Source organism: Crocodylus siamensis, chromosome 7, assembly GCF_052110815.1.
Source record: "Crocodylus siamensis isolate JL-2025a chromosome 7, ASM5211081v1, whole genome shotgun sequence".
Taxonomy (NCBI): Eukaryota; Metazoa; Chordata; order Crocodylia; family Crocodylidae; genus Crocodylus; species Crocodylus siamensis.
Window position 1 is genome coordinate 2,994,456 of NC_143401.1, and position 21,022 is coordinate 3,015,477.

At 44.6% G+C, this 21,022-nt stretch overlaps 1 protein-coding gene across 4 annotated transcripts; it reads right to left on the reverse strand.

Annotated features, from left to right (window-relative positions):
* Window positions 1-121: 121 nt before the first annotated feature.
* DHDDS (dehydrodolichyl diphosphate synthase subunit) lies at window positions 122-19,548 on the reverse strand. Of its 4 annotated transcripts, none has more exons than XM_090058404.1 (10): window positions 18,766-19,294; window positions 17,190-17,343; window positions 15,754-15,870; window positions 14,933-15,075; window positions 13,802-13,918; window positions 13,448-13,549; window positions 11,346-11,460; window positions 9,517-9,624; window positions 3,624-3,908; window positions 122-1,670 (listed from the first exon to the last, which is right to left on the reverse strand). In XM_090058404.1, exons 2-9 carry the CDS (start codon window positions 17,250-17,252, stop codon window positions 3,666-3,668), a joined length of 1,008 nt encoding a protein of 335 aa, XP_089914530.1. In that variant the 5' UTR covers window positions 17,253-17,343; window positions 18,766-19,294; the 3' UTR covers window positions 122-1,670; window positions 3,624-3,665. The 4 variants fall into 4 exon arrangements, with proteins under 4 accessions (XP_089914530.1, XP_089914528.1, XP_089914529.1 ...); XM_090058402.1 differs by lacking the exon at window positions 122-1,670 and adding an exon at window positions 19,493-19,548 and having other exon boundaries at window positions 3,452-3,908; window positions 18,766-18,804; XM_090058403.1 differs by lacking the exon at window positions 122-1,670 and adding an exon at window positions 19,317-19,371 and having other exon boundaries at window positions 3,452-3,908; window positions 18,766-18,804.
* Window positions 19,549-21,022: the final 1,474 nt, after the last annotated feature.

A 21,022-nucleotide genomic window follows, 5' to 3' on the forward strand; every position in this document is an offset into this window, starting at 1 on the left:
TCGGGGCCCAGCAGCGAGGGGCGGGGGAGGCGGCCAGGGAGGGGAGGCGAAGGAGGGAGGTGCGCGCGCATCCCCCTACTGCCCCCCTCCCCTCCCTGCAAGCAGCTGGGTGCAAGCGGGACCCCATAGGAGGGTGGGATCCACCTCCCTGCCCCCCCCAAGGGTGCCGTGCACGAGTTTTAGGCATGAGGATGGAGCCCTACCTGCTCCTTTGCAAGGCCCCAGTGCACCTTCCCGCCCGGGGTTGCGGGGGCAGCCTGGCAGAAACGCGATGGCGCTGCAGAGGAGCCCCCCAAGCTCGGCAGGGGCCCCGGGGGGGGGGAGGAGCTGTTCTTTCAGCACCAGCCCCTAGGACCAGCGGGGGGCGGGGGGGTGGGCTGTGGAGTAGCACCAGCCCAGGCATCCAGGCCAAGCAGTGAGATGCTGTGCCCAGGGAGAAACGCTAGACAGTGACCCCATTCAAAGAAAAAAAGCCCCCCAACCCAAAAACTGCCTGCTTAGCAGTTTTAGGAGAAATCTCTCAGCCAGTGACCAGAAGGCGGGGAAGCGGCCCTGCGGGTGACACCACCACATCCCGGTGAAAGGGCCCAAAACACCATGGACTTGTCCGTTTTCTCCCTTTGTGGTATCGGGGTACGAGACATGGGTCGGATGCTTCTTAGGGAACTTCAAAACAAGCATCATTATCTACACATGCATGTGTAAACAGATATACAGTCAGAATACATGCACACATGAGTTTTATACCATCAATCATATATACACACACAATAGCGTGTGCATATACATATATACGCATACACACAAAATTGTTGTTTTATACTATTTCTGTATAGTACCACACATACACGCACATGCGCGCAAAGAATTTTATCTATATCTGTATGGATATGGGCATAAAAAGTGACAACTTCCACCAACTTTTCCTTTCACCATGCACTCTTTAAGGACAGTATTCACTACTTATATAAGCGGCAACACTGGAAAGTGATTTCTTTACATACACACAGGTAGGATATACACTTGCGCGCGCGCACACACACACATGCACGCACGCACGCCAGAATGCACGCACACAATTGATAGAAAAGAAATGTATGTTTTTGAGCCAAGTGAGGGAGGTCACTGTCTAGCGTTTAAAACCCAGAAAAGATGTGTGGAAAAAATAGATAAACTATTAAAACTATTAAAAACAACCTAAGGGGTTTTGAGAGCCAGTGACCATTATTGTTCTAAACGACTTGTAAAGTCTGCTGCCTTCCACGCTGAGAAAGAGACAGAGTCACTGAGCAGGTTTGCTACACTTGCGTGTCCAGGTTTTAGGTATACAGATTCATTCCTCCGAGTCTTAGCAGAACGTTCTCGTCAAGACAACTAGGTTTTGTACAAAGCTTTACAGGTCACAGCAGGGCTTCTCAACTACACAACACACCATTCCAGTTAGTGTATCCAGCATCTTTCTTCATGGTTTCTATACTACTGTGAAGTTAGGTAAGTTGCACTCTTGCAAAAGACTTGCAGCTTCATTTTCAAACCTTCATTGGAAAGGCACTTCCTAAAAGACAATACTTACAGTCTTTGCATGTAATATCTTCCTATTTCCAGTCTCTTCCTTACCTTAAGAAGTCATATGTCTACTGTCTGTGACTGTCCAGCTTTCCACCATAAACCTGAAAATATAATTTATTTCGCCAAAAGATATGTTATTACATAGAACACACTCATTCTCTTTCTTCCTCTCTCCTCCCCCTCTCCCCAACTTCAGCTTCCGTAAATTCAGTGCTATGACTCTACATGCCCCAAAAGAGTCCAAAAGAATATACCTTCCTGAGAATAAGAACTATTTCCACAGAAGAATTCTTAAAACAAAAAGGGGAAAAAAACCCAAACAAACCACAAATGAAATCCAGTTAGATATGGGCATAAAAAGTGACAACTTCCACCACCTTTTCATTTCACCATACATTCTTTAAGGACAGCATTCGCTACTTGCATAAGCTGCGGCACTGGAAAGCAATTTATTCATACATGGTCTTGGGATACCCACAAATTACTCAGATTTAAAAAAAAAAAAAAAATCTGCTAATCCTTTCCATTTGACAGGAATAAAGTGGGGAGTCACACACAGGTTAAAGAATGGCATTTGTTAGATCTCGATGTCATCTTCATTAAGCCGCAGAGAAGAGCTCCATATATTTTAAATCTTGGGCTTATTTTAAAAATGTTTGGTATGAAAATGCTTTATTCATGGTTTGACAACTTAATTATCCTTTTCACAATCATATTCAATGTGCTGAGTTTGCAGCACTTAAGACTTTTAAAATCTGCATTTTCTAGTTTTCATTTGGAGGTAAAAAGGAACACTTTAAAAACAGCAAGAGCTGGTGAATTTGAGTGTGCCTCAGAAAAACTGTGGAGACATTTTCAAGTTGATTTTGTCCATAGAAAAGCACAGAAATTAGAGATGGAAAAAAACCAGGAGGTAAGCTCATGCATCTCCCTGCCAGAGGAGACAAAAAAAACAGGTAATATAGTATCAAACAGAGTCTATCTAGCCCTTATCAAAAACTACTTCTCAGCCACCCAAAACATCTCTGCTGAAATTTAGTACATCACCTCTAAACTGAGGTGGTTTTGGGAACTGCTCTTTTGAACCAAAAGCATCGTGACCTGAGGCTGTGTTTGCTCTCAGGAGCTGAATGGAAATATTTTTAAATGATTTAGTGTATGATAAGCATCTCTCTGGCTTTAGAGACATTCTCTCCGCAACAATTTTCTTTTGTTACAGATCAGATTCCTAGCCAGTCTTGCCCTCCCCTCCCCGACCCTTATTCCCAACCTCCTCCAAAAACAGCATTGTGCCCAAGATGAACCCTTGCTTGCTTAGGCACTGCTGAGAGGATGGTGGAACAAGAATGTGAATCAAGGTGCTGCTTATTTTCCTCTTTGCAATACGGTTGTGGCAACCTACATCTTGCTACAGCTTTTCAGAAACTGGTAGTGAGTATATCAAGAACTGGCAAAAATGCAAGGAGGGGAAATAAAGGGAAAAAAAAGACAAGGAACTGGCTTGTGGATGATCTTTCCCATAACTTGGCATGTTCCTCTTCTATTGTAAATTATGTTCTCTACCCAGAATAGGAATAGCACATCTCATTTAGAGAGCTGTTCATCTATACTGTTACTAACTAGATGGATGTTTCACAGAAAGATCTGCCATTGCAAAGTGGCATTAGGAGCCGACACAAAGGCCCAGGGCAGGTTTCACAAAAAAAAGAACCAAACCAAAAAACTGCTCTACCTCAGCCAATTCATGATGGGGGCTAACAGAGTTGGAAATTAGGTCTAGCCATCTTCATCACAAAAAATGCCCAGAGCTGCAAAGTGCTAGGCAGCAGAAACAATATAGCCTGGCATGTATTCCTTTCTCCATCTTTAGTGGCAGGGAGGGAAGACATCTAGACATGCTACCTTCCTCAGTGGCATCTAGAGAGGAAGAACACTTCATAGTACTCTGCTTCCCGCACTTTAGGGAGTGCCACTGGGGTTGTAAAATATTGAAACAGTCCTACATGACCATGGTGGAACCACATCCTCTGGGTGGTACATGGGTTACTGCTAACCTTGTTGCCGTTCCCTCTCACAAGGTCTGCCCAACATGTAGATCATGCAGACACTGTCACTGTACACAGTCTTTTAAGGACATCCATTTTTTTGTGTTCTAGAGCCTCCAGAAAGCCCTGGATCCTCTCTTCCCGCAGGGCAGTGTGTTTCTGCAAGAGGATTTGTCGGCGCCGAGTATCTCCATGGGATGCAGCTCCTTCCTGTTGCAGCTCCTTTGTCACATAAGCCTGGTCCCTTTCCAGCTGCTGCCGTGTCTTTTCCTCCATGTACAAGTCTCTGGCTTTCTGAAGTGAAAAGCAGCAGTGTTAACATTTTACTAGTCCTTTAGGTCATCCCTATCCTCATGATGCACATACATACAGCACAGGTTGCAGCAGAAATAAGCCTCTGCTCACTTAGCCATCAATTTGTAAATTAATTACAAATAAGCCATGTGTGAATCTCCTGTACTTTTATGCAGAATATTGATTGGCAGATGAACGTGCTGGGGAATCTTTGCAGAACCCCTCACTAAGACACAGGTCTGATGATAGTATTGGCTAGCAGTTAAATTCAAAAAAGCTCTGACCAGCAGTGGTAGAAACTCAGGTACCCAACCCACAGGCTTAAAACAGAGATTTCAAGCTACAAAACATATGTCCACATGATTCTTATCTCAACCATCTCAGAATCCTTGTGGCCCATTCACACAGTAGGGCAGAGGTGGTGTTATAAGATTCAGAGCAATGATTTACAGAGAATTGTCACCAAATGGCCAGGTGGCTGTGCCAGTTTGCTTCACCAGAAACTAAAATATATCTGTTTAAGAGACTCAGCTTGATGGGCTATGGAAAAGTAAATTCTAGTAGCACACTTTACTATTAAGAATGGAAATGTTCCAGTAGAATAGTAATTCTGTGCTGCAGCAAGGAACCTATTTGATAGTCTGCAGTCCTGAAGCCTTTGAACACTTGAAAACTACTGATGGAGGTGGTGGGTTTATAATGGTCTTTGACATTATCCACAAAAAGCAAGTGTATTTTTAGGAACGCATTTTTAACTGTTACAGCTGAGATGCTAACCCATCCAACACAAGCCTGCTACCCTTTTAAAACAAGTATCAAGACAGAAAAAAGAACCCTAAGTGTGAACTTCCACCAACTTACTACAATGAGTCTGAATATGTTCAAAATGCCAGGCCTGTTAACTCTCTCACTGCTGGTGGCGTGAGCAGAAACATTCATGTGCATGAATGAGTGATCCTCTTGAGAGACGGTTCCCCAGGCTGAATGCTGTGGGCTTGAAATATACAGACAACCAAACCTCAGCACAGGATTCCTGTCCCTGGACAGGATGATACAGTCAAGCTCCAGGGGAAGCGTGGTGAGAGAGACCTGACCGTAGCTGCATACTACTGGCCACCTAACCAAGGGGAGGAACTTGATTTAGCATTCGCCCATGAACTAACGGAGGCTGCGCATGCACAGGACATGGTTGTCACCCTAACCCAGACATCTCCTGGGAGGAGTGCTCGGCCAGCTCGGATCAATTACGATCCTCCCTGACCAGCACCGATAAGGGTTTTTTGACTCGGGTGGTGCACAGGCCAACTAGAGGCAATGCAGTTCTTGACCTGGTCCTGGCCAAAGGGGATGACCTGGTGACCAACTTAAACATAGAGGGCAGCCTAGGTGATAGTGACCATGAAATCATTATGTTGACGGTCCATCGCAAGGCTGACAAAACAGGTACCAAGCTCGAAGTCTTAGACTTCAAAAATGCAAATTTTAATAAGCTCAGGTCACTAGTAGAGAATGCCCTGAGAGACCAAGAGCCACAAGTAAAGGGAACACGAGAAGGATGGTCATTCCTTAAGGATGCAATCCTTAAGGCTCAGAGAAAATCCATTCTCTTATGGAGAAAAAGTAGCAGAAGGGTCAAAAAACCCTCTTGGCTAAGCAGGTAAGTTGCAGCCCTCCTACAGAAAAAGGAAAAGAGTCATACAAACAATGGAAGCTTGGGACAGGGTCTAAGGAAGACTACTTGACAACAGCCCGCATTCGTAGAAAACAGATTAGGCAAGCTAAGGCAGAAACTGAACTAAAACTAGCTACAAGAATCAAGGACAACAAGAAGTCCCTCTTTAGCTACATAGGGAATAAAAGGAAAACTAATGGAAGTGTGGGGCCACTGTTCAATGCCTCAAGATACCTGGTCACTACCACTCAGGAAAAAACAGAACTCCTAAATTACTACTTTGCCTTGGTCTTTCACAAAACCAAGGGGAACAACATGCCAGGTAGAGTGCAGAACAAGCAGGGCGGGATTGACACCGTTCCCACCATTGATTATACACCAGTTCTATGGCAATTAAAAAAAATTATATATAAAAATCAACAGGACTGGATTAACTCCACCTAAGAGTTCTGCAAGAGTTGGCCAACATAATTGCAGGGCTCCTGGCAAAGGTCTTTCAAAAAATCATGGGCCTCTGGAGAAATCTCAGAGGACTGGAAGAGGGCCAATGTTGTGCCCATCTTCAAGGAGGAGAAGTGTGAAGACCCAGGAAACCACAGGCCAATTAGCTTAGCTTCTGTTCTAGGGAAAATCCTAAAAACAGTCGAAGAGGCTATATGTGACAAACTTGCAGAAGGCACGATACTGAATGACAGCCAGCATGGCTTCGTTGCAGGCAGGTCTTGTCTGACCAACCTCATTCTTTCTATGATCAGGTGACTTGTCAGCCGCTTTTCTCTCATCCAGATGACATCATATACCTCGACTTCCAGAAAGCCTTTGACCTGGTATCCCACAAGGTACTAAAATCAGAAAACTGGAAGATATTGGGCTCAACTGTGGGATCATCAAGTGGGTGCAAAAATGGTTGTGGGGCAGGACACGAGAGTCCAAATGAATGGATCGGTGTTGTCCTGGTGAGATATGGGCAGCGGCGTACCCCAGGGGCTGGTACCTGGCCCAGTGACATTCAATATCTTCATCAATGACCTGAGTGAGGGGGTGAAAAGCCCACTGGCCAAGTTCGTGGATGACACCAAGACATGGGGTTGTGCAGACACATCCGCAGATACAAGCAGACCTAGACAGGCTGGCATGTTGGGCAGAACAGAACCAGATGTGGTTCAACGTAGAGAAATGCAAAGTGCTTTTGGGAAGGAATCTGGGAAGGAAGAACACCCAGCACACCTACAGGCTGGGCATTGCTAACCTGACCAGCACTACAAATGAAAGGGATGTGGGGGTAACAACAGACCCCAGCATGAGTATGAGCTGGCTCATACAGTAGCCACTAGGGCCAATAAATCTCTGGCACGCATCAATTGATACATCTCCAGTAAATCCAAAGAAGCAATTCTCCTACTTTACTCAACATTGGTGCAGCCGCAGCTGGAGTACTGTGTCCAGTTCTGCGCGCCACACTTCAACAAGAATGTGCTAAAGCTCGAGAGGGTCCAGAGAAGGGCCACTCATATGATCAGGGACTTGCATGGCAAGCCATACGAGGACAGGCTGAGGGATCTCAGGCTCTTCAGCCTAAAGAAAAGAAGGCTGAGAGGGGACCTGATTGCAGCTTACAGCTATATCAGAAGTGTACATCAGGGCACCCTGGGTGAAAACTAGAAACAATGGCCACACACTCCTGGAAGATAGTTTCAGGCTGAACATTAGGAAAAACTTCTTTACAACTAGGGTGTCCAGACTACAGAACAAGCTCCCTTCAGAGGTGGTGCAATCATCTACCTTAGAAGTCTTCAAGAGAAGACTGGATGAACAGCTGGCTGGGGTTGTCTGACCCCAGATGTCCAGCCCCTGGTGTGAGCAGGAAAGACCCGATGATCCTTTGGGGTCCCTTCCAGCCCTATGATTCATAGTGCAATGAATGGGGTACTCTAAAGCCTCATGCTTCACCATCTAGGATTAGACCACCCCAGGCTCTACGATGCTGGAAGAGCAAGTGACAAAATAACGCAGCTGGGTCCTAGCAGAGGCAGAGGGGAAAGGAGAGAGAAAAGAAGAACACATATAAAGAAAAAAAAAGTGCCCTGAATATACATCCCCCTTCTGCTAGCTGTAAAATCTTCAATTCCACCAGCTCCTCCATGCTTCCACAGTCTCCAATTATAGCCCTCTAAAATGCAGAAACCTTCTTGCCAAAGTAGACTTCTGACTAGACCCCAATATATAACTCCTGCCTTGTAATAGTGTTTGGTGGCTTGCCTTAACCCAGATCCCCACTGGCAAGCCTGCATCTCTGCAAAGCATCTGGACACTTTCTGTGGTAAGGGACTCCACAAATTCAGCTCCTTCCTAAGATCAGTAGTTCCTTTATAATGTGTTCCCATGCCTGACTTGTCTTCGCACGCAGCTGTATGTGCAACCCGGGATGCCTTGTGTAGAGAAAGCTGGCCTTGAAAACTGAATTAGTTTTACATAACAGTACAGGACATTAACCCAAGATTAAGAGCAACTGTTAAATAACCTTGGTTATTAAGGCAATAGCAAAGACAATGGAAATTAGAACAAGTGACAGTGCTATCAACTGGGAAAGGTGGAGTTCTTGCAAAGCTTGATGCAGATGCAGTAGTTGATTTTAACTAGGGATCTTTTCCTGGCAAAGACAATATTTATTAACAACATATAAGAACACAAATCAAGTAAATCCAAGGAGAAATCCACACAGGCTTTGGACAGAATCTAACACACTTCAGTAGAAACTCCCTTGCTGACTTCTAATTGCTGCACAATACCTTAGTCTTAATATGCCCAGGTCTAACAAATTAAGGTGTTAACCACTAGCTTCAAGCAGCAGGCAAATTTCACTGTTTTACTAATCCATACTTGACAGCTATTAACACTGTGGGAAATCCCCCTCCCCCCCACACCTGAAGGCAGGAAGACAACCAGTTGACATGGATCTACTTGCCATATTTTTTAGCATTCCAAGTAACTGAAAAGGGCCTGGATAAAAATGCTCCAAGAAAAAACTGGAAATATATGATTAAAACCATGATGACAGGGTTAATTACAAGCAGGTGACATTTTAGCTAGACTAAGAAACATTGTAATCAAATACTATCACACCAACTCAGGGATTAGGAAGTTCTGTTTTAGTTACTTATGCATTTTCCATCATCAAATCTTATCTCAACTCAAATTCTATCAAGGCATTACAGAGACTTTTCACTTTCTAATTATTATGGAAGAAGATGGAACAGTCAAGTTCTGTCTAAAATCCCAAAGTTGAGGAACACTTTTGTTAACAATTCAGTTGCTGATCTTTTTACCAAACTGCATTTGAAGATCTTACTGCACTTCAGATTGAACATGCTAATGACCTAAATGGGGCAGTTCCTCAGCTCTCCAGACTAATTCTTTTGTCATACAAATAGAACTGAATTGAGCCAAACCAGCATCACTTCAACTTTGTGCGTAAGTACGTATGCTTTTTAATGCACATTAAAGCATCACTAAAAAAAAGTGCTCTTTATTTAAATGTGCATTAAGACAGACCAATGCACATTTTCCTAGTACTCACAATGGAGGTACTAGATTTAATGCGCATTAATCAAGTGCATGAATGCACGTGTAGATGCGCTCAGTTGTCATGATGTTGGCTAGGCACTGTTTTGCAAAACATTCTGCCAAAACTGACATGACCACCAAAGGGCTACTGGCATGGAGTACTTTACCTGCCCTACTATGACACTTCCAGTATGATCAATCATTGAAACAGGATCTCCTACTAGATGCAACACTGGTTTATGCAAACACAATTATAAAGTATGGTTGGGAACATTAAAATAAGCCATGCACAACTGGCTTCTAGCATGTTACTGGGCAGTTGTATAGACAACATATGTTGTCTATATGACTTTCTCTCTCTAGCGCACTTACCTTTAAGGCACTGTAGTTCATTTGGAACTGAAGGATAGCCTCAAACAAGCTCCAGAAGGTATATTCTGGCCACAATACTGGCTGAAATGCCAGGCATGAATGGGTTGCCTGCAGAAAGCAAGATTACCAAAAATTTAATAACCTAGGGAAGAAACAGACACCAAGATGTGGCTCTGCAGTCATAATCTAGGCTGGACCTGCCCAAGCAGGGGTTTACTAGACCCTAGTTAAATTCAAACCAAAATAGCCAGGGAAATCAGAGTCAATACAATTTTGTTTCCAGTTTTGAGATTTCAAGAATTCTCCATTGCTACCAAGACACACAGGTAGGGCTAGACTCAATGTTATCTAGTTTGTCTCTGGACTATTCTAAGATAACAGCTACACAGGAAAACCTGTAGCAGCACCAGACTCCTGAAGCCTGCATTTGGAAAATATGATGGACTCTACACCAGCGTCATTTTTCACAAGATGTTTTGTGATATTCCTAGCTATCCATTCATCATTTATTTTGTATATTGAATATGAAAGTCCCAATACAGTGGTAGTATAATGGACCTGGGAACCAGGAGCTCAGGTTAAACCTTGATTTTGTCATCGACTCTAGTGTTGTTTAAACTCTCTGCCATGTTTTCTGCAAAATATGGATGACATATTTCTCCAGATCACCCTAATGGCCATAAATTCTTTGAATATTTTAACCTCTATGTCAAATCCTAAGCATTCAAATATTTCCATTTGTTGCACCAACACAAGCATGTTTTAAAAGACACTTCCTTCTGACACTGCACAATAAGCTTCACCAGCATCAGGATAACTGCTGCTTTGGGGCTGTCTAGCTGTACAGATGCTGATAATAACATACACAAGCCCTCAGCCCAACTTGGTAGCTTCTCCAGAATGTCTGGCCCATTTCTTGGCCATTTCCCCCATTCTCCAACATAAGCAGGAGATTGAACTAATTCCTTGTACTACTGCAGACACATGACAATTGCATGCAGAGAAGTACCTGTCAGAAATATATTTTGGGGCAGTAACTAGAACTTTGGAAAGGGAAAGGAGAGTAATCCAGTAGCAAGTCACAATTTATTAGAGAAGAGCTACAAACATGTTTGCACAGCTGACAACAGAGACTTTCAATGTTTACAAACTATAAATGATCTGGACCGAAGGAAAACACAACAAATGTAAGTGAAAGCAGTTTGATTCCAACATCCTTTTACACTGTTTGCAGCCCACACTTTATAGTACTGCCCTAGTATATTAGTAAGTAGAAAAATGTGAAACTGGTCTTTTTCAGATTAAACCTCATGAGACTTACTGTGTATGATCTAGTTTCATAAAAGATGAATAATGTCCCTTTAAAAAGTTTTCCTCCAAAATATTCCTAGCTGATAGATGTCACATGTGAACCCTGGATGTTACTGAAGGAATGCTGTTGACTGATTAATACCAGGACCTAACATTTAAAAAACAACAAAAAAACAAAAAACCTTTGATGACATAAATGAGAGAATGCGAGCAAGGGAAGAAAAAAAAAAAAGTGTGAACTGGCTGCTTCATCAGGTTGAGAAGCAGACTATGTTCATTTTTTCCTATTTTAATGCTTTCAGAACAATAATTTGCACACTTGGACACAATTTTGGGAAAGAAAGTTAGGAAATCTGGAAACACTACAAGAGTAAGGACCACAGGAGCCACAGCCCATCCAATACATTACCAAGATATACCAAGTTCCAAGTGTATTCTGAAGGAGGTCACAAGGCCCAAAAGAACTTCACTGTGCCTGAAAATATTCTACGCTTGCATAAGACAAAGCTATTACCTACCTGCCAGAGCAAGAAGTCACTAAGCCGGACTTCCCCAGAGGTTCGAATCAGGAGGTCTGGGTCAGGGGAGTTGCTCGTGTAGAGACACTTATCAAGCAATGACTCTGAGACATCACTAAAACAGACAAAACACATTCCATTAATCACAAGTTGATGAGATGACACCATTCAATCAGCTGCAGAGCCAATGCTGTTCTGGCCCTAAAACCATCTCCTATGTGCTCTATAAAATAGTCCAGAATTGTGTCAACAAATATTATACATGTCCACTTATACTGCAAACAGCAGCGGCACACACTTTGAAATTCCCTTCTCCACCCTGGATGGAGCCATCTCCACAGTACGTTTGTGGTTTGACTTCACAGCTAGCTACAGAGAAGCCTGTTGCAAATGCAGATTGGAAGCCATAAACACAAATGCAATTCAGACATGGCACTCTGGTTTATTTCCTACTCAGGCCTCTAAGCCAAACTCATTATCATGGCACTTGGGGCCAGCAAAAGGCATATCATGACAGGGACATTTGGTTGCTGGTGAACCTCTGGAACTAGCGAATGGTATGCGCACCATACTCAAGGCCAATGGAAGTAAAAAAAAGTGACAATTCTGGATAAGATGTGCAAAGAATTATCCCTTATTGTACCACTTCAGTCTAGTCAGTCAGCTACGTACCAAATCAAGCCACTGTGGGCCTCCTGTCACTTTGAAATGGCACTTACAGAAGTATTTGGTTAAAGAGTAACAACCAGTGTTTTATGGAGCCATATATACCAATAAAATAGGGGACTGCCTTAGTGTTCCTGGTTGGGTGTACTTTTAGCTTGGCCAAGCAAAGTAAAGCCTCAGATGTTACAAATTTAAAACAGGTTTCAGCTACTTGAGGGCACCCACATGGCAAGACTGTCTCCTTCACAACTCTACTCGTCATTTATCAGTTTGATTTTTAAGTCACTGTCCCCCCAAAAAGGCTCAGGACAGCTTATAATAGAAAACAGTCATAAAAAACAGCTAAAATAGATAAAACAATTCCTCAGACAATACCCTGGGACTTAACCTCCAGCTGCTAAAGGCCTGCCCACATGCTAATACTGCTTCTGAAAGACATCCAGACTCTAGGCCTGGTGGTCCTCAAGGGGGAAGGAGATCCAAAGCTAAGGAGCGATGGCTGAGAACAACCTCCCATGTGTTTTTGCTAAGAAAACTTGAAAAGCAGATGATTCTGAAGTGATGAGGTCCCAGCAACCCATCCTTGTCAAAAGGTGGGCTCCTACATTCTGCACCAGCTGCAGCTTCCAGACTGTCATTGAGGCCAGCTCTGGAACACACTGCAGTAATCTAGCCTTGAGGTTAGAAAAGCATGGATACTGGTGACCAGACCCAAATCTGAAATAAAGGGTTGCAGTCCTCCCACCAGATGGGGGTTAGTGAAAGGTGCTTCTAACCACTGCTACCACCTGAGAATCCAGGTGAGAAAAGGATCCACAAGCACCCTACAGCTGCAGACCTGAGTGACAGAGGGAGGATGCACCCCATGAATGATAGGTGGCACATCTACAGGCTAGGGAAGCCTCTGAAAGCAATTAGGGTCTGTAGTATTAACAGAATGGATTGAAAAGGGCAGGGGGGGAAAAAAAGTCCATCTCAATGTTAAGAAAATGTTTAATACAATTTGGGTTGTGTTTTTATAAAGTACATTGCTGGGTAGCCAGCATATGACCAACTGGTTCTCTGCACAACTCTTGTGGGTGTTCCATGGACCAGTTTTAGAATCACATCCAGCATGTTTTAAATTGCAGATCGTGCCCCACCCAACTTTGTGTTTAGCACTGGTGGAGGGATAGGAGTGACTACTGTTTAACAGATCTTGCTTCTGTGTTCTTTGCTAACAAGTGTAGGATGTTTCACCTTGAAATCTTTTGCTTAAAAGCAGTTGTGCTTCCCCACTTTTATTCATACCACTGTTTAAATGAGGACAGAAACTACTGCAAATTTTAAAGCAAGAGCTCTTATACCATCCTGCTCATGAGAGATTGCACAGGAATGCCAGAAGCTATGAGGAGAAAGTGGGCAGACCAAGCTCATTAGGAAAGCACATGAGTCACCTGGGCTCCAGTAGTCCTTGTTCCACACCCCAGGCCATCTCTCTCACTGCATTGCTGATCTCATGTCTTGATGTGTATGCAAAGCAGACATTCACAAAACACCTGAAAAAGCAAAACCAAGAAGGAAACTTATTTTATACCACTGTTCTAATGATGACAGAAACTACTCCGATTTTAAAGCAACAACTCTTATGTCGCCATGCCCATGAGTTGCAGGTAGCAGAGAGAAAGCAACAGAGAGAAAAAGCAGATAGGAACAGTGTGCTGTGTCCAGGGAAATCTCAGCTGCCAAAGGCCAGGGGTGGATACAGTATTTTAGCAACTCTGGACTGCTTAAGGCTGTTTACAACTCACTTGTTGTAGTTCTTGGTTGCCAACACAGCCTTGGCCATCAATGCCTGAAGATCCAGTGGCAGAAGCGGCAGGTCCCCAATGACTCGGATACACACACCGTGCTTCTTCAAGCTGTCCCTAAGTGCAAGGAGAACAGGAGGGGTCTTAATGGGAGGCAGGCTGAAACTCTACTGCCTTCAAATTACACCCAAAACTTGCAACATCTATTAAGAGGAAGAATGTCATGATGTCACAGGCCAAATTAACATCAGGTATACTTCGGGCTTTGCTGCCACTTGCTGCAGCTGCTTATAGATGGCCAGATTGCAATCGTTTCTAATGCTCCAGGCACCTCTGAAATGAAATTGTCAAATTGGTATTATTTCTTAAACAGAAGCAATTCCGTAAGTGTCCCAAAGATAACCTAGAAAAGGACCTTAGCTGAAGGACAAGGCATTTTCATCTAGCTCTGAAACACAGCATATGACATTAAAAAAAACCCAAACAAGGCAGACACAATTGACAGTTCCCCACCATCTTACTAATTAAGAAAAAAAAATTAAGAGCATGGAGAACAGAACTGGCAGTGGCTAGCTACATAGCAGTCTAGTCTCCAGCTGAGAAAAAATTAATGTCAGTGAAGACAAGTCAAATGCAGATGGGAAACAAATGTGACTACAGAAGTTCTGAATGGAACTTATGCCTGAGCTTGAGTGAAGAATGACAACACTGGCTAGAGATCAATGCAATGCAGATCTTCAGAGTACCTTAACCTAACCAACCCTTCTGTTATTTCAGTCTTTCTCCCGCTTCCCCTATGCACCAGATCGCAAGCGATGGTATTTCCACCCCAGTTACTCCAATCCCATCTGTACAGTTCTGGCAAACTGCTTTGGCTACAAAAGCTAGAGCTTTGACTTTTCTAGCCCATGATGCATAAAGGAAAGTAAATTGGCACAAACCAGACAACTGAAATGCTCCTCTGTTGTGGTTATGAAAATATACAATGAATCAGGGTTGTCTTTTGTTGGAGATATTTACAGCTGCTTTTATTGACTTAATGCCACAATCCTTTAGCATCTTTCATTGCCATTGCCCAGTACTTTTTTTTTTTTTTTTTTATACCCTCTTATAGGCTTGAGAGGATCTTACCGTTCTTCCAGCAGGCGAATGAATTTTTGTCTTGCCAGTTCCATCAGTCCATCTACCTCTTCCTTGGTACGTTTAAAATTCTCAATGCTAAATGCATAGACAGTGACCTCCCGGATACCCAGATGCCAGCACCATCGCAGTGTCTGCAAGGGGAAAGAGGAGTTACTCAAAGCACCAGGGACACCACAGAACCGCATCTCCTTACACACGTTAATGTCACTTTGGGTCATCACCATGCTAAGAATAAGTGGAAACAAGGAGTTAAAGATGCCCATCCAAAAAAGGATTCCCAATTCAACCAAATCCTCTTTGGAATATGGCCAAGTTCCTGGCCTCAATAAGGTCTTCGGGCAATGAGTCTCAGTCTGATTCTGCAACATCATGTTTCAACACATGATTGGACGTGTTTACTCTCCCTAAACCACAAACCTCAATCTCAGAACAGACCTAGCTCTTATTCAGCCTGGGAAAGCTCTGCTTCTAGAGTAAAGGAGATGGTACATAATATTTCATATTTCATTACAGTTTTTAGTTGCTTTACAAACAACAGACGCCTTATGATCAGCAAGGCAGGAGTTATTTCGGTTTTACAGACGAGTAACTACAAAATTAAGTAACTTTTCCAAAGCCATAGAGTAAAGAGCTGTAGGTCTGAGAAGGGAACGCAAGAGTCCCAAGGTCTGTGTACAAGACCCTGCTCCAATTAAGGAGATAATCTTCACCATCCTACTGACACCCCTGGAGAGAATACACTGATGAAAACTCTATCCCAGCCTTCAATGTCCAAACTTCTCTGACCCAGCGCAGAACGTTCTCCTCACCTCTGCTAGTTTGTCGAAGCCATGTGAATGCCCCTGCTGTCTCTGCACGTGGCACTTCTGAGCATAACGGCGATTGCCATCCATGATGAAAGCAATATGCCTGGGCATTGGACCTGCCTAGATGGCAAGGAGAAAGAAAGCTAACGACCAATTTCTTAGCTTAAACTAGTTTACTTAAACTACCTGTTCCTGGCAGGGTCAGCTCTTTCCAGGCAAATGCGTTAGGCAGATTCCACCCTGAAGTGTGTGCATTTGTGGCAAAGAGATGGAGGATGGAAAGCACAGCAGGCAGGAAAGGTAACAAGAGAAATTCAGAAGGGCAGAGATATAGATAGATATTCATTAAATTAGTTTAGGTTCCATAGAAAACACTACAGCAGTCGCACTCAGTGTTAGCAGCTAAGGCGGTTGTTGAATGTAGCTGTGTTGGTCTAAGGACATAGGCAGGCAAGGTTCTTTGGACAGATGTGATCTCTTTTATTAGACCAACTAAATAGTTGGCAAGAAGTTCTTTGCAAGCTTTCGGGCACAAATACTCTTCTTCAGGCATTAGGAGGATCTGCTAAGAGCTAACTTTGGCTTTTCCTTACCCTGTTACTTGAGAGACAACCAAATGTATTTAGGATATAAAGCAACACTAGAATTATTACCTCTTTGCAAAAAGAAACTGTTAAAAGTTCTGTGCTTCTGACACAATAAGAATTTCTATTTCAGGTTTACAGGAAGCTATATAGACCCGACACATTTAAAACAGAAATATATAAGAACTTTCCTTAAGGTTGGTATTTTCTCCATTTAATTTCACCAGGCCTAGGCAACTCTTCCTGGGGTACAGAGAGAACAGCATAGGTTTCAAAACTAACTTTAAAAAACCGCAAAACCAACAACATACAGCACACAGATTTTTCCTGGCATCCTTATATTTTGTTTTAGAATAAGGTGACATTTCAGAATTATGTTCAGATTGGCCTCTTCTTTTCCATTCCTTCTTCAGTTCTTTCCTAAACCACTAGATAGGAGTGCTTTCTGACATTTGAACAACTATTTTTATGTAATCAAATGATGTACGTCTAGATCCAGTGACGTTAGCTGCTAAATGCCTGTGATATGAGAATAAAGCAGCGAAGTGAAAATAAAGGAGTACAGGATAACAAGAATCCCACTGTTTGTTGATCAGAAACAGCTGCAAAACATTGGAAGCCTGGAGTCCCAGCTTGCCATTAGCATGCATCACCTACTACCCTGCTTACTTTGCAAAACTCAAGATAAGAGAGTTTTCCATCCCTGAAACCTATATTCAGTGTCAGTGTTAACATGTATTCTTGTACAGAACATTTTTGCACAACAGCAATCAGTGTTTGTTCTGTTCTCTAGTGCTGAGAAGCCAACCTGCAGATTCTTGGTTACCGTAAACAGTGCTAAGATTTGCCCCTTACCTTTATGATATTGGCAAAAAACCTCTCTACAAGGATCAGCTCTCCTTCCCTGATCCACGACATGGTCTTAGGGACAGATTTTTTCTTTGAGATGGAAATGAGAAGAATGGCAAAGTATACAGAAGATTCTGTCTGAACCTGAAGCAGCAGTCACCTTGTGAAAATGAGATTTAGTTAGCCAGATGAGAGATTTTACTTGTAATAACTACAAGTAGAAAAAGAACATGCAACCCATTTACCCTAAAGGTGATCTAGTGACCATGAAAAGTCCAAGAAGCCTGTTCCACCCAAAAAAAAAATTCCCCCAAAAAACAAAAATCAAGTACTCCAAGAAGTAAATTTAAGAAAATACTACTAGCAAGCTTAACGCTAAGATACAGAAGTTATATACATGACCAAATAGGGCATATACAACATATCAAACTACAAGCTAAAAATAATAATCAAACACTCATAACCTAAATAAATAACAAACAGCCATTATATCTTTAAAAAAACCCCAAAAAAACCCCACAGTCTTAAATGTTCCAAGCCCTAAAATCTTGAAAGCCTCTAACAGGTGGCCAGCCTGGTAGGGAAAAGAACTTCCTACCTAGGTTTCAAAGGCTAAGTTTCAAAGAACCACTGACTTCAGTTCACCTACAGGCCCACAATTCAGTAAGAATCAGAGTTCAAGGCTGAAAAGCAAGAATTCCGAGGTGGACTTGGATTTTTGTACTCCATTACCTGGCTCAACTCCCTAAGCTTAGTAAATAAGGCCAGCAAATACAGACATGTGTTTCATAGATTATTTCATAATAATGGACTCTGCCTCATGTGGGTATAGGGTGTACTCTGGTTGCTGTCTGGTAGAAATGCCTAGTTTCGAATTACTTATTAATGCTGTGCATGTCTTAAACAAGATCCATAAAAATCACTAAATGAACTCTAAGAGACTCTGAGCCAGTTTCTCCTAACCTTTCTTTTGCCTTCTGAACTCTTCTCATCTCTGCTGCTGCTTCTCAAGTCGGTGCAAACTAATGCATAATATGACTGTTGAGCAGCTGTGGGTCTACTACAGTCTAAAAACTAGAGGGGCTGGAAAGCTTAGAAGTGTGCTACAGGGTTCTTAAGATACCATTTAACAGGCCAGGTCTGGTACTGGCTGGGAATGATCAAAAAGTTGTAATCGCCTTATGTGATCACCTGCACAGAACTAGCTGGCGAGTCTCAGTACAAAGCCCAGAGAATAAACGTTCACAGCACAAAAGCTCCCACCACGTTCTTCAGTAACTGGGCAATGGAGAAGGCAAGTACCACCTAGCCCTAGAGACTGAACTCCCCTTTCACCTGTATTAGCAGCTGCCTATTTTGTGAAATGGGCTCAGCTGCTTTTGAGGCCCGCGCCACTTCCACTTTCTAGGAGAGGGGGACTCCAGTCTCCAGGGCTGTGAAGCCTTTGTGCCACGAGCGCTAACTCGCACAGAGTGAAGCGGGGCTCACTGAATGCGAAGCCCGTTTATTGTGTATGCGGCACTTTGCTAAATGATGGACAAGTCTCCGACTTTCCCCCAAGCAGCGGCGGCGAACATTTTACCTTCAGCCAGGGACGAGCAGAGCAGCCGGGAGATGGCTTCTGTGGGGAGAACAGCAGAGGTTCAGCCACTGGGAAGCTGCACCCAGATCCTGCGAGAGATTCAGGACTGGCGGAAGAGATAGCGCAGGCTCTTCACCGGCAGACAGCGTGTGAGAACGGCCTCGGACGGGGACAGACCCCAGCTCTGCCCTGCCCAGGGCAGCGTGAACAGGGCCTGACCGGCATTTTTTTCCTCCACTCCCACTTGCGGCCTCCAGCTTTTGAGGCCGGGGAAGCGGGTCCAGAGGCTGTGCCTCTCACCCCCGCGCTCGATAGGGACTGCCGCCCCGCATTTCCTCCAAGGATGTGTCCACTCCATCGTTACAAGTCCCATGCCAGCTCCACGCCTCAGCTGGGGCCAGGTTCACCTTCCTGCCTGCTGGCTCCATGCCCTGACACCCTGGCTCTGGTCTTCCCAGAGGCAGCAAATAAATCCCGACTGACCTCCTCTTCCCCACGTAGGAAACCGAAACCCTCCCAGCCAAGGAAGCAGCAAGCCCCAGCCCCTTTACCAACGAAACCTGCTGCCTGAGCCCATTTCACAGACAGGAAGACGGAGGCACAGCCCGAAACCCGCCCGCCAGGCCCCGTCCCCCCGGGGGAGAAGGGCGGGCAGACGACCCCGAGACCCGGGGAAGGAGGGGGTGGGACCCCAGCCCCGCCCAACCCGACCCGGCCACGCCGTTACCTTCCGCTCCGCCGCAGCCTGTGAGTCCCGCAGAGTGACGTGTCCTTCCGTCCGCGTCATCACCCCGCGCCAGGGGAGGCAGGCAGCGCCTGCGTGGTTGAGAGCCGGCGAGGGGGCGTGGCCTAGCTCCCCTACAGCCAGCTGGCGGGAAGCGGCCACGTGGTGGGGTGGGCTGCACGTGGGAGGCCTCGGTGGCATCGACTCCCCTCGGGTTTCTCCCTCCTGCGGTGCTCTGGGCCTGCTCTGCCGCCCTCTGGCAGCCACAGCCTGGGCTGGGCAGACCTGCCAGGGGATGTTTCTGTCCCAGCTTTGGGCCCAGCTCCTTTCTGTGCCCCACCCCCCGCCCAAATCCCCTGTCGCTGCTGGCAGCCATCAGGCCAGGGGGCTGGCAGGTTTGCTAGCCCGACTCTGTGATTAACATTTCTATGAGGTGTTGCTGATCGTGAGATCACGCATTGAAGGACCTAGAGGAACTGCAACTAGGGATAAGGAGCTTGAATGCAGTGTGTCAATGGGGGGGAGAAGGCCCCTCAAGGGCATGGGAGGGGGCAGGAGGTGGTGAACACTAGGGTACGGCCTTCTGACATCTGTCCCACGTTTTTCTGTGGGGAGGATACATGGCTGGGTGCAGTTGTCTGGGATTTTCCATTGGAAGAAAGTCATAGCTGAGAAACATTTTCCAAACTAGGGATCCAGAGTGCTCAGCCGCTGGCAGGGGTGGAAGAGGGATGGGCTCCTTCCCTGCTGAGCAGCGCCGACCAAGGCGCTTCCCTTGCACAGAGGGGCCCAGCAGGGGAGCAGCTCATCTAGCCAGAAGTTTCCCTGGCCTTGTTTCAAGGAGCACTGAGCCGAGCTTGCCTCCCTGCATGCTGAAGGCAGATGTGCTTTTGTACGGAGTCTGACAGAGGGACCTGATAACCTTCGGAGAGACGTCTCCCAGGCCTGAGCAGATTTGCTGACCTGACTTCTGAAAACAAGTAGTGATCTTGCTTTTTAAAACTTGCTTCCACCAAGTCCCTTCTCAGCATTTTCCAAACAGCTCAGGGTCTGGCAACGTGTGCAAGGGAAGCAGATCCTTCTGTGATTAGACCGGCTGTAATTGAGGCTACGTGTCAACACGATGTCCTTGCTCTTGTTTTTTTATATAAGGAAAAAATATGTATGCAAATTAGATTCCCTGCCATGTGAATAGCTGTGAGGGATGGTCTGAGACAACACACATCTAGAAAGGGCCCAAGTTGCTGTGAATTAAGAAAACTTGCTCAGTTTTGAGCAGACTATACTGAAAAAGACATGACTCAGGTAAGTCACCAAAATCATGGCCCCAGTATATATGGGTTTGGGCTCTGGGACTGCAGTAGTCTTTCGAGGTGTGGATTGAGTCACCTTCATGAAACTCCATTGACCTCAAAATGGATATATTTGTTCCTGGGTGTTTATTAGAAAAGTGGGGATGTTCTGAGTGCTGTTCAAAATGTACTTTTATGGGCTATTCCCTTCCCAACTCCTAGCTTTCCTGGGCATTTTAAT

What these genes read in the sequence shown, in the direction of transcription:
- DHDDS (XM_090058404.1), bottom strand. Translation starts at nt 17,252, where the DNA reads ATGTCGTGGATCAGGGAAGGAGAGCTGATCCTTGTAGAGAGGTTTTTT. An exon ending in TTTTTGCCAATATCATAAAG is followed by an intron (nt 15,871 to 17,189) that starts GTAAGGGGCAAA and finishes CTTGCCATCTAG; the next exon opens with GCAGGTCCAATGCCCAGGCA. An exon ending in CAAGGACTACTGGAGCCCAG is followed by an intron (nt 11,461 to 13,447) that starts GTGACTCATGTG and finishes TGTCTGTTTTAG; the next exon opens with TGATGTCTCAGAGTCATTGC.